Source organism: Puntigrus tetrazona, chromosome 14, assembly GCF_018831695.1.
Source record: "Puntigrus tetrazona isolate hp1 chromosome 14, ASM1883169v1, whole genome shotgun sequence".
Lineage (NCBI taxonomy): Eukaryota > Metazoa > Chordata > Actinopteri > Cypriniformes > Cyprinidae > Puntigrus > Puntigrus tetrazona.
This window is the reverse complement of record NC_056712.1, coordinates 16490140-16503224: the sequence shown is the minus strand read 5'-3', so window position 1 is coordinate 16503224 and position 13085 is coordinate 16490140. Positions and strand designations below refer to the sequence as shown.

Sequence of the window (13085 nt, the reverse complement as noted above, 5' to 3'; positions counted from 1 at the left end):
ATCTTGGCTGACCTGCTGGTTTATTTCAGAAGGCATCTTAAAAATAAAAAAATGCTAGGCTTGAGCGTGAGATGCTTAAAAAGCAGCACAATAGCCAAAGAGGTCCACCTATCTTAAAAAAAAAAATTAAATAACAGATCTGCATGACACAAGCTTAACAGTCAAATATGTAGTGCATTTATGTTTAGATAGTAGATTATTAAAAATTTTTAAACATTTGGTAGATCATTGAAAAAAATCTAACAAAATATAAAAAACTCTATATTATAATGGTTAGTAAGATAATTAAATAAGGGGAATATGGATGTGCTTGCTATTATTACTAAAGGCAAGTGGGATGGAATGCACCTAACATGAAAATATGTGCATTTACAATATTTATTTCCATCTTTCCTGTTATTTACTCAGTCCGCTTTCTAAGTAGAAATGGTAAACGTTTCTGAAACTGTGTGGTTCAGTGAAACTACTTCGTCAAATGTGCCATGCTGTTTTGTTTTCCTTCATCAGTTCATCGTCACTTGTAAGGCTGTGTCCATTGTGTGCCCTTTATCTATCTGAACAATACAGTGAAAGCAAATGTCACCCTGAATGGATGGGTAAGTTAGGAGCCACCACTGCAAACATTCATACACTGTCCAGGGAAACAGCAGAACAGACTGCTTTACAGAAATTCAGGGAATGCGGTATCACACATTTGCCAGTGCTGGCACAGTCTTCGGGTAAAGACAGAAATGACATGAATCAAAAGAAATTGTATTAAAAACCTGATGAAATCATTTGCCAAAAGAACCTTTGAACAGAAGAACTTAAGAACAGAACCTGTGCTCATTTCACATTAACATCCTTTACAGCGTTAAAAAAAAACTACTGAATGGGCACTGGCGAACTTCTCCCATTGTTGGTCTAAAACCCAGAGGCCTTTTCAGGCATAAAATCAAGTGCAAAGAGCAGCTGCATTCATCTACACAGTAGAGAAAACAGAAGAAGACAAGATTCCTTGAAAAATGGGAAGAAACCGGTTGAACTGCTCATTTTTTTTTTCAACTGCACATTCATTTCAGGTCATGCGACCAATTTTTCGAGTAAGGGGTTTTCTAAAACGTGTTCTCACGACAGGTCGATGCCACTGATTTACATGCACAAGACCAGAGTTAAAATACTGGTTCTAATGTCAACACTGTGATACAGCAGTGCTGAAACAGTTTGTCGCTCCACACCACTTAACAGAGCTGTCACCAGGAAATGTTCAAGTCAATTATTAGTGGAAAGACACAAAGACAAGTGCAAGCTAATGGCTGCAGATAAGAACATAAGGATGCAAATCAGAAAACGTCTATGCAATCAACTTTGGATTCATGCAGTGTCATTGTTGCAAAATGCATGCAGGTGAACTGCCCTCTCTCCCTCTTTATCTATGAGAACAAATAACTTTTATGCAACGAGTGTCACTTTGTGCTTGCTTTTGTTTTGATGACGCACAAACGGAGGGGTCCTTAAGAGTTTAGTTACCTGTTAACCATCCTCCGCTAAAGGACAAAAAGAGCCATTTTTTAAATGTTTAGCCTGATTGATGGAATGAGAACAGCAATGATCCTGTGCTTCACTGAAATTCACAGCAGCTGCCAGAAGACTATAAACCTAGATTTTGAATAACACTTAGCTAACTCTGCTTAAGTTGAACGTCTAAACAAGTTTGATCTGTTAAATTGAGCATCAGCATGGAAAAAAAAGATCATCTGTGAGAATCTGGTAAGGTAAGATGACAAAAACTAGATTTTTTTTATGCTAAAGAAGCTTTATCTGGTATCATAACTTGCGATGCAATAAGAGGAGGTATAAATGTTAACTTAAGCAGTGAATAGTGACATACTGACCTAGGAATCTTTGTTAATGCTCATAATCTTATTTATATTGAATACCAATGTGAATGTTGAAATGATCACCTGTGTGTATTGCAAGATCTACTTAATTCTTGTTTTATTACAAAAGAGCTGAATTTGCTTAATCCTCTTCAGCACAGTGGTCCTGTGGGAAACTGCCCCAAGGTTTCTCAAGCTTAGTCAATTTTCTGTGCCAACCTTGCAGCAAGGAATTCATTTTTTTGCAGTTACTAGGCCAGATGTCAGAATACACTTCTCGGTTTTTGCATGTTAACAAATGATATAATGAAAAAAGTATTAAGAAGGCTGTTGGACAAATTCTTAGTTACCGAAACTGCATCATTCCCGAGATCACACTCCTGCTTTATTAACCATTATGGCCCTGAGCAGAGCACTTAACCTCAGGTTGCTTTTATACATAGCCTACAATGATTAAGTGTGCTATAGGTTAATATGGACAATAATTTGTGAGTAAATTGTAAGTACTGCTAAAACCTGGGACATGGGTGGTTATCAGTGGTATGTTTAGAGAAGGGCGAATGACGCATATAGGTGAATGCATATATGTTTTCAGGCAAAATACATAATGCATAGTAGGCCTACTCAACTTCTGCAAGCTTGAACAGGTTTTAAGAAAGATGGTAGGCCATAAAATCCACTACTAATAATTTTTGTTATCTGAAATATGCGTAATAATAGATATGCAATATTTCAAGCATATGAAAGAGGAAAAAGATTTCTCCTAAATGAAACACTGATTTGCTTTTAATTTGTCAAAATGGACAAACGATAAAAAAGCCCTTGCAAATAGTAATAAACGAAATTACAATTGTGATTGGAAGTGAAATAGTCAATTGGCGAAATCAAAGTCCTCAACATTAATGCTGTGTGTACTGAACAAAACTGCACTATCAACTGTCTGAAAAGGCTCACTGATTAACTCAAAGAGTCATATGACGTCACAGAAGTGTCAATATGTATTTTGTGTAGGGAGATGGGGGGGAGAGAGGTTTTTAGAATGAGAGATCGTTATTTGTGAACTTAATCTGTGCTATTATTAACCGTAACAAAATGAACAGGGAAAAACGTCATTAGGATTCATTGAGGAAAAAACAGGTCAAGAAGACAGCGTGTATGCTATGGTTGTCAATTATTTTATACAACTAACAATAATTTTACTGCCATTGTATTATTTCTAAGCAAGTGATCATCTGAGCTGTTCAAGGTCATAAAGATGTTTGGTCCTTGTTAAGCGTCATGATTCAGTCATGTAATATTTGCTCAGCCGTTTCAGCCCCAACAATACGTAATCCACATAATCCACACTGATATAACGGCATATGCATGCTGATATAATAATACTTTTGTATCACTGTGCTTGCCAGGATTTTTCAGTGACTTTATGCATGCTACATAATTACGCTAGTAAGCAGTGATAATAGACCGTAAAAAAGAATGGATGACGCATCTCTACTTCCTTCCACTATAGAAAAGCAAAACCAAAATAACCCTATGACATTTTGGTAACACTTTATTTAATAGTCCACTTTAGATAATCTACTAACAGTAAGTACCTTTGCAACTACATGTCAGCTAGCAGTCATTAGAGTATTAGTAGACTGTAGCTTAACAGTATTAGTAGCTTATTAGTAGCTTAATATCTTCTAACACTTATTTTAACTTACTGACATGCAGGAATATGTCAGCTTATTCGACTAACCCTAACCTACCCTACTGAGAGTTAGTAGACACATAGTTTAGAGGATTAGCTTACATGTAGTTATAAAGCTACTTATGGTTAGTAGAAAAACAAAAGTGGACAATTAACCTAAAGCGCAACTGATGTTTCATTTAATTTACTAATTTTCTGTTTATATGAAACTAAACTTGATTCTTAAATCAGTCCGATTTACATAATTTTGTATGCATTTCAAACAATATGTCAGCACTTGCACAGATCCCAGCCACCTTAAAAAAAAGAAAGAGCGAGACAAACAGAATGAGAGCGTAGCACAATAATGTCACCAGTTCTGGCATAAACGTGCATATGGCTTATCTAGCTGAATTGGATAAATTGATGACTACGTTAAAGATTTACAGTATCATGATGCCATCAATACTATTACTAATAGATTGTCTGGTTGCATGCAACTGTAGGCTAGCAACCCCTGTTAAAATAAAATAAAAATAACAGCATATTAGGTTTTTTTTTTTTAACTGGGATGCTGATCCTTTGATGGTTTTGAGCTGCACAGCAGTTTAGGACTAGCACATGACCAGCTAAGGACCATCTTAAATCAAAGAACCAGCATAAACCAGCTCAAACCAGCATCAAAACATACCTAACAATATGATGGGTTTTTTTTCAACAGGGGCATTTTATTGGCAAGACAAAGTGTTGTAAATTAACCTCCTGTTTATATGTGTTGTATAAAAACAGGCTTCATGTTAATCCCAGATGCCAATAACTGAACACGATATTTCCAAACACTTAAAAACATCTTTTATGCAACTAGATTGGGTTAGTCAATGTGTTGAACCCACATAAAAGTGTGTCATTCTCTTCTGGGCAACACCAATGGAAATGTTTTATTTGTTTGTGTTTTTTTTTATTTTTATCAAGGATCTTAAAACATCACGTAAATATTCACTGGAGTAAAACATAATTTAATGAGATTAATTAATTCAGGAAAAACATCTTAACTCTTTGGTCATTTTTGAACGCGATGCTAGTCTAATTGGATTCAATGATCTATGCTAAGCTATGCTAAAAGTGCTATCGCCAGATAAAGATTGGCTGAATGGATTTCAAAAAACGGTAAAACTCAGTTCATTAACTCTGGGGGAGTTGGAGAATGAGCCTATTTCCAAAAGAAACGTGGAGTGATTCTCATATTAATAAAATGGCATACATACGCCGTTCACACGAATACCCTAATATTTGTGGCGTAAACGTATTATAGTACAATTATAGTACATCACCAAACTCGTCGTCTTTAGGACCCAGCAGCGGTCAGCGAAGCACAGAGACCTTACGGTGAATCACTACAGACGACGGGAGGAGCCATATGTAACCGTATCAACCAGGATTCAGGCGCAGCGTCTCTAACAATACCTCAGGCATCGTTGTGTTTGAATTAACACAATACCGCTCGTTCAGCATGACACCAAGAAGTATTTTTGTACCCTGATAAGCCGCACGCGCCAGAGGTGTGGTGGTCAGAGATGGAGCACATCAGAATGCCAAAGGTAAATGTCCAGCATCCATGCAGCGAGACAACCTTTCCCTTTTTCGTGACGTGTACCTCACATCTCCACGCATTGCTTCCACATGCTAGCATTAGTAACTTGATGTTGTGAATAGATTCATTCATTGGATTCAACTCATTGAGACCAATGTGCAAGGATGTAAATACAAGGGCCTGTGGGTGTGTAACAGTTTACATTAGTTGCAAGGTAAATAAAATCATTTAAAAGCCATATGTACCACTGAACTAAGCGTATATATAGTTGAGCACGGATATTTAAAACAAGCAGTATCATTTCAAGCCACTAACACGCGTTTATGAGACGGTAAATTACTGAATCACTAATGCAGTCTTATTAGCTTGGTTATATATTGCAGGTTGAAAACGTCCGGTTAGTGGACAGAAGTTCTTCTCGAAGAACTCAAGTGGGCACACTCTACCAAACCGCCACACACACTATCTTTGTAGGTAAAGGATCTGAGGACAGAAATGAGCTGTGGGTAAGTGACATTTTCTGTGTGCCGTAGTGCAGCCTTTTGAGCTCTAAATGCATACTGCTTCGTAAATATTTATTTTTACAAGCACCGTAGCTGACGCTTTGTGTTTGCTTTTTTTACAGGTTCTGCATAGTTTAGTGTGTAATGTTGTAAAGCATAAAGCATCTCAGAGCGGATACCCTTTATTAATCCACTGCAAGAACTTTCAGGCCATACAGTTTATCGTTCCTCAAGAAAGCGACTGCCACGATGTTTACATTTCACTCTCACGTCTCTCCAGGCCAGGTGGGTCACCTAAGCGTGCGTTTCGGGATTGTTTTAGGAATGCACTGTGATCACAGTTGCAGCATTTGTACATTTAATGCAATTTTCTGATTAATCTCCGTGTAACATAACTGTGCTGTGATTTGTTTTTTGTCTTACAGAAAAATATGAGGAGTTGTATTGTTTTTCCTTCAACCCCAATGTTGACAAAGCCGAAAGGGAGCACTCATGGGACTTTTTAGATCTGAAGGCTGAGTACAGTCGGATGGGACTTCCAAATAAGCTATGGCATGTCACCCCAATCAACCGAGAGTACAGAGTTAGTATATCACCAACCATCACTATGTAAACACAAACTATATATCGTGTAAGTGCTTGTTTTTATGCACAACTTCTCTCCTTGTGACACAGGTGTGCGATACTTACCCAGCTGACTTGTTCGTGCCTAAATCCGTTACCCTCCCTGTCATCGTAGGAAGCTCGAAATTCCGTAGCAGAGGTCGATTTCCCACGTTGTCATACTACTGCAAGGAAAACCATGTGAGTTTGGCTGCACATCTGGCATATTTTCTCTGCAGGCTTACTATTCTTCTGCTTCTTTTAATGAGGCTGTGGAGAATTTTGTCCTGTCCTTCATATGTCCTTGCCTGCCAAATATTTTGTCATTTGGATTAATGAGTTCAAGGTTCAAGAACACAGTGTTCCTGGGGCTTGAGTCTTCTTGTGTATAAGAATACCTTATTTGTAATGAACCATAAATGTGATGCAGCTTGATTTTGCATTAAACTCCAGCTAAAGTGGAAACTTAAAGTGAGTTTAACATTGAATTGCAGTACATTTACCATGACAAAATACTAAATGTGTCATGCAGCATATGCGTGCGTTGTGATTTACAGCAATAATGGATATTTTAAAAGCAAGGTCAGGCTCCTTCTGCACCCTCTTGGGTTCGGCACTCTGTTAAAAGACATTTCATTTCATTGAGGTCAAATATTCCCCTCGGAGTCTCTGTGTTTTCTTTTGGACACATGAATTCAAACCACATGGAGAAACTTGTGTGTGACTTCCACATAAAGATCATGCTGGCGAGGCCCAAAGGGGTCAGTTATAGTTTAATATCTCCCCCATTCATGGTTCGTTAACCCCAGAAATATGATTAGAACATTGTCTAAAAAAGTAATATTGCAAGCGCAGCCTTTAGAGTTTTATGAGGCCAGAGCCAAATTCTCATGAAATGCCCATTCCACAGAGAGGACAGTGTGATCTTCTGTTCTTTAAGTTAAGTTTAATTTATTAATCAAGCATGACAAGATCAGTCTGGGAATTACTCTGAGGCTGTTTGATTGCATTTTTAGTTTATTTTAATGAAAAGTATTAAATATAATATAATTTAAATATAATTTAATACATTTTAATATTTAACCTACCTGTTTATTATTTATTGTGTTTTTAAATTTTTCTTAATTTAGTTAAAAGGCTGAATTTATGTAACAAGCCAGGTTGGGAATTTGAGACTGTATGAATCAAATATTATAATTTTTTTTTAAAATACATATTATTAATGAAAGTGAAATATACTTTCATTAATATATTTATGTCTATGTTTTGATTGTTTCTTTGGTTCTTTTTAAAGCAATACTTTCACACTAAACGTAGTACCTAATAATGAACAAGGACCTTTACTGGTGCCCATTCAAAAAAAAAAAAAAAAAAAAAAAAAAAAGCGCCACAGGATAGCAGCATATGCTAACACCTACTCATATGATGTCTTTTTTTTTTTTTTTTTTTTTTTTTTTTTTTTTAAGGCCACGATATGTCGCAGCAGTCAGCCTCTTTCTGGCTTCAGTGCTCGCTGCCTGGAGGATGAACAAATGCTGCAGGCCATCATGAAGTCTAATCCTGGCAGCAGATTCATGTATGTTGTGGACACCAGACCCAAGGTCAGTCCACTTAATATCAGTGGACCAGATATTAGTTTTGAACATGAAAGACCCTTTATGTGAGACTCTCATGTATTTCCAGCTAAATGCAATGGCGAACAGAGCTGCGGGCAAAGGCTACGAAAATGAGGACAACTACTGCAACATTAAGTTCCAGTTCATTGGCATCGAAAACATCCATGTGATGAGGAACAGTCAGCAGAAACTCATAGAGGGTATTGTTTTCATTTTATAAAGTGAGAAAATGAATTTCATCATATAAACCACTGCAGCAGATCCTTCTTTTAAGGTTTTAAGTTTTTTTTTTTTGCTGTTATGCCATTAACAGTTCTTAAAAGAAACCTTTTCTTCCTTAATGTGAAGAGCATCTTTTTCTAAAGAACCTTTTTCCACTATAAAAAGAACCTGGTGGAAAAGTTGGTGTTAAAGAACCGTCATGCATCCATAAATGCCAAATCTGTTGGAGTAGATTAGTTTTTTTAGGAGATCTTCCCATAGTGCTTTTAAAAAAGACCATATTTTATTGTCTATTATAAAGATATTCTGCACTGAACCATTGATTGTACCACAGGAGAGTTTCTTGGCAAAGTAGATCGTGTAGTAGTTTTAAATCCATCTGGCTTTTATTCCTGCCTATTTTTGTTTTGTTGACTTAACGATTGGAGACCCTTTTGCCCTGATTGAGAAAAGGAGGGCGTGAGAATGAAATAATAGCAGCACTGGGTGTGATAGCATTTTGACCCCAAAAACACTAGGGAGTCATCTGGTAGAATAATCCAACAGAGACTCTGTGGCTATTTGAGATCTCATTACAAAACGCTTGATTCTTCCTAGAATGGCAGTTTCCTTGAAATACCGTAAAGTTAGTTAGGTCTCTGCCACCAAGAGTGACCGGGGATGTCAGTATACTGGCTTGAGCCCTCTGGAGCGTTCTCATGGGACGTCACCAGCCCTTAAATACTCTTATCACATTTGAACTGTCGGCATGTCAAAACCTTCAATGCTCACAAGAAATGTTTATGTTGGTTTGGAGAAAAAGAATCAATGCCGCTTTTAGAAATACAAATTGTTTTGGTTGTCATGAGAACTAACGAGCCATAAGACAGAACTGTCATCACGCCGATTTATCAGTTATGCATATTTTCAGTAACATAAATAAAGAGGACACTCACAGAGGACGCTGCATATGAGTCACCAGCTTTCTTTGCAAACGCCAAAGTAAATACTGAGCACTTTATAGAAGAGTTCTCTAAACTAAGGATATCCCAAAATATTCCTCACATCAGTTCCCTATTGTAAATTCTCAATAAGCTGGTTTTCATCATACTGTATATAAACTTAACTTTAGCGACGAATTTGTCTGGATCTTCTCAAAATGTCTGTTGTGTTTGTTTTTTTTTTTTAGTTTCGGCGCTGCGTTCTCCCTCCATGGGAGAATTTTTAACAGGGCTGGAAAACTCAGACTGGTTGAGACACATCAAATCGATCATGGAGGCAGGAATCTTCATATGTAAGGTAAAAAAAAACTCTTTGAGCTCTATTTCTTCAGCTTTTGCCACGGGTGCTCTGGTACTGATTTGATGTTCTCATGCAGGCCGTGGCAGAGGAAGGGGTCAGCGTCTTGGTTCATTGTTCTGATGGCTGGGATAGGACAGCTCAGGTGTGCTCTGTGGCCAGTGTGCTTCTGGATCCTTACTACAGGACCCTCAAGGGACTGATGGTAAATGAGAGCATACTACGTTACAGATCGTCAACTTTACTCCAAAAGTCACAGAGTTCATGGTGTAAGAAGAGGCACAACTGACAGGCTGCCAGTGTGGGTCTTACTCATTTAATTGAATGGATAGTCTCTGGCTGGTTCTCTGCTGGAGGGAGGCTAGATCTCTGCTGGAGAGGTTTCATTCAATAGCCGGGCTCAGTTTAGAAAAATCATCTCTTAGTTCTTTGAAATTTAACCTCATATGGGGTCAACATGAAAGGAAGAACCTACTTTCTAGCACGGATTAGTGCTGTCTGGGAATACAGTCTCATTTCCTGATACACTGGTAGCAGAAGGTAGTTACAATATGTGCAGATACATAGAATGGTTTGATGCGTTTTGTGTGCAATTTAATATACAGATCTGATAAATTATTACTTGTTTTCAAACAGGTTTACAGACAGTTTCTGCCTTTTTATCGATTGATCATGATGCTCAAACACATACATAGAAAGTGCCAGTGTTTGCACTTTTGAGGTTGTCTCCGCTTATTAAATTGGGATATGAAGAAACCTTAACATCGGACATGAACAATTCACAAGTGCTGCTTGGGGTTGATAGGATTTCTTAATGTTTTTTTAAATGAAGCCTTTTATGCACATCAGCGTCATTACTCCAGTCTTCAGTGTCACATGATCATTCAGAAACGATTCTAAAATACTGATTTGTTACTCTATAAACATTTTACTTTTTTATGTTGATTTTATTTATTTATTTTTATCTTTGGTGAAAAGTTTAAAAGAACAGTATTTATTTGATTATGAATGTCCTTACTGACACTTTTCAATTTTAATCTTGCAGAGTAAAAGTATTCATTTCTTTTAAAAACAATCTTGCATTTGAATGGTATTTTAAGTAAAATCCTGTTTTATTTAATGTGCAGGTGCTGATTGAAAAAGACTGGGTTGCTTTTGGACATAAGTTTTCCCACAGGTGGGCCTCCATCATATAACTTACAGAGGTGTTTTGATGTATTGATATATATGCTCATACTAAATCTAATCTATTTTATGACATTTCAGATGCGGTCATCTTGATGGAGAGGCAAAGGAAGTGTCACCTGTCATAGACCAGTTCCTGGAGTGCGTATGGCAGCTTATGGAACAGTTTCCCTGTGCTTTTGAGTACAATGAGAAGTTTCTGATCAGCATCCACAATCACGTCTACTCCTGTCATTATGGAAACTTCATTTGTAACAGCCAGAAGGAGAGGAAAGATCTGTGGTAATTGTCCTGTGTATTACTGAATGTCAAAACTTAATCTGTTGTTAAGATTTACGGTACTGCAGATGTCAGTATTGAATTTTATTTTATTTTTTTTAACATTTTGCATGTTTTTTTTTTTCTTTTCGTAGCATCAAAGAGAAAACTCATTCCATATGGCCTCATTTATGGGAGAACAAGCTGGATTTCATCAACCCTCTGTTCAAACCTGATCAGAGCCAGAATCAGGGACTTCTGAGGCCCAGTACTGCCCCCTACTGTTTTAAGTATGTCAGAACGTTTTTAAAGTTTTTTTTCTACTCAAAAAAAAAAATAAGCGTATAGTTTGATTATCTTTTGCATGCATGATTTGTTTATTTATTTCTAAACATCTATCCATCTTTTTATATATATAACTGCAAAAAACATTTCCCGTGTTTAGATACTGGAGAAGGCTGTATAATCGTTTTGATCGTGAGTTGCACCCACGTCAGTCTGAGCTGGATTGTCTGATGACTGTAAAAGAGGAAACACAGCAACTCGAGGAAGAACTGGCTCTCTGTGAGCAGGTAGATATTTGCCTAAAAAGTTTTTATGGGTTTTTATAATTTGCTTACAATCTCTTGGATCATCGTGTTTACTTGAATAGTAGTGGAGATTTTTTTCATTTGAATATATTTGGAGAAATTTCCATCACTTGTTCACCACTGGATCCTCTGCAGTCAATGGGTGTCATCAGAATGGGTCCAAACAGCTGATTAAAACCTCACAATAATCTCATTCTGATGCCACATTCGCTATAGAGGGGTAAAGCTACATTTCTCCAAGTCGTTATAGATGAAGAAACAAATTCTGAGATTGAGTAGAATTTAGAAATGTTGAATTTTTTTGATTAACTGTTCCTTTAAATATGCTTGTTCCACAAATGCAAAAGTTTCATCTACGCAAAGTCTGCCTTTTATCTTCAGTGATCAAGTATGTTCCCCTTGCAGAAAATGGCTGTTCTGGATAAGGAGCGTGCAAAAACCCTTTACATGCAAAAGGGCGTATTGGACAACAAGCAGGCCCTTTGGTCAATACCTTTAGATACAAGCCTTGCCAATACTCCTCAGGATTATATCGGCGGCTTTATAGGTGGTGCTCCCAGTGTTTTCACCTTACAGCAAGGAGAGAAAGAAAGTGGTGAGCTTTGCCTTTTTGGAGACAAACCAAAAAGCTCTGATGCTGACAATAGTGACCAGGAGTCAGGAGTGGCAGATTTCAGCCCCCATTCTTCGGGTGAAGAGTCCCTGCAAAGCGAGGACAGCGTGAAGGATCCTGACTCGGATGAGACTGGCCCCAACAGAGCGTGAACAAATGCAACAGTTTGCAAGAAGAAAAAGCTATTGCATCTGCTGTATGTGAGCAGGATAGAAGTGTGGGTATTTCAAATTATGCAAAGATATTGGACAATGTGTCTCATGTGTCTGTCATTACAGAAGCACGTCTTTCTGTCTGAATGTGTAATACAGGTGTACAATATAAAGAGTTATGTTTTATTCTAGTATATATTTATCATTTCTCATTAGCATGAATTCTTTCAAGCATTAAATACTCGTGTGCGATATACGATCTGATCTTAATTTTTGCACTTTATGCACTTCAAATTCAGTTTGTTGTGAATTCGATGATATTTACATTCCTTCAGGTGTGCATTAGAAGTAACATTTACTTACTTAAAGCTATTTATTACTTGGCAGATTTGATCGGTCCTTGGATAGTTTGGATAGTCTAAAACTATCATTTTTGTCCATATTGTACAAGTTGAATACTTTAAACTGAGCCTGGCACATGCACGGAACCAAAAGAAACCAGACCAAATACAATGTTGCATTTAATGCAGCAAATACAACGTAATACTAATAAAATACTCATGTATACATTTGGGAAATTAATGTTCTCTTAAATGTTTTTGAGGGAATCATGAAGAGTATTCGGAAGGTTTGCTCACCTGTTAACATGTCTTAACCTCTCCCTTTGTCACAAGGTCTGAGATGTGGATATACTATAAAATAAAAGCAACATTACAAGAAACAAACATTTCTTGAATTTGAATGATTTATTATGAAATCACCAGATGGTGATATGGTTTAGTAAATTTTGTATATATTTTTTTAATTTGTATATATTTGTTTTCACAGCTATGTGAATATTAGATAATTTCTTTGTTTATCCCCGCATTAAAAAAAAATTGCAACAAAGATCGCACATTTTACAGCCATTTTAAAGAGAAAAACAATATATTCAAAGATGAAA

The 13085-nt window shown here is 36.9% G+C and overlaps 1 protein-coding gene across 2 annotated transcripts; it reads left to right on the top strand.

Annotated features, from left to right (window-relative positions):
• Positions 1-1497: 1497 nt before the first annotated feature.
• On the top strand, positions 1498-12867 carry mtmr7a (myotubularin related protein 7a). 2 transcript variants are annotated; one of them, XM_043257653.1, is made up of 15 exons: positions 1498-1754; positions 4881-5129; positions 5488-5628; positions 5748-5910; positions 6051-6208; positions 6301-6429; positions 7695-7829; positions 7912-8044; positions 9235-9344; positions 9424-9549; positions 10472-10521; positions 10611-10811; positions 10943-11077; positions 11233-11359; positions 11783-12867. In XM_043257653.1, the coding sequence occupies exons 2-15, from the start codon at positions 5106-5108 to the stop codon at positions 12140-12142; spliced, it is 1992 nt and encodes a 663-aa protein (XP_043113588.1). In that variant the 5' UTR covers positions 1498-1754; positions 4881-5105; the 3' UTR covers positions 12143-12867. The 2 variants fall into 2 exon arrangements, with proteins under 2 accessions (XP_043113588.1, XP_043113589.1); XM_043257654.1 differs by having other exon boundaries at positions 1500-1754; positions 5506-5628.
• Positions 12868-13085: the final 218 nt, after the last annotated feature.

Coding starts and splice junctions, on each gene's coding strand:
- mtmr7a (XM_043257653.1), top strand. CDS start 5,106: ATGGAGCACATCAGAATGCCAAAG. Junction 6,430..7,694: donor ACTACTGCAAGGAAAACCAT/GTGAGTTTGGCT, acceptor TTTTTTTTTAAG/GCCACGATATGTCGCAGCAG. Junction 11,078..11,232: donor ACTGCCCCCTACTGTTTTAA/GTATGTCAGAAC, acceptor TCCCGTGTTTAG/ATACTGGAGAAGGCTGTATA.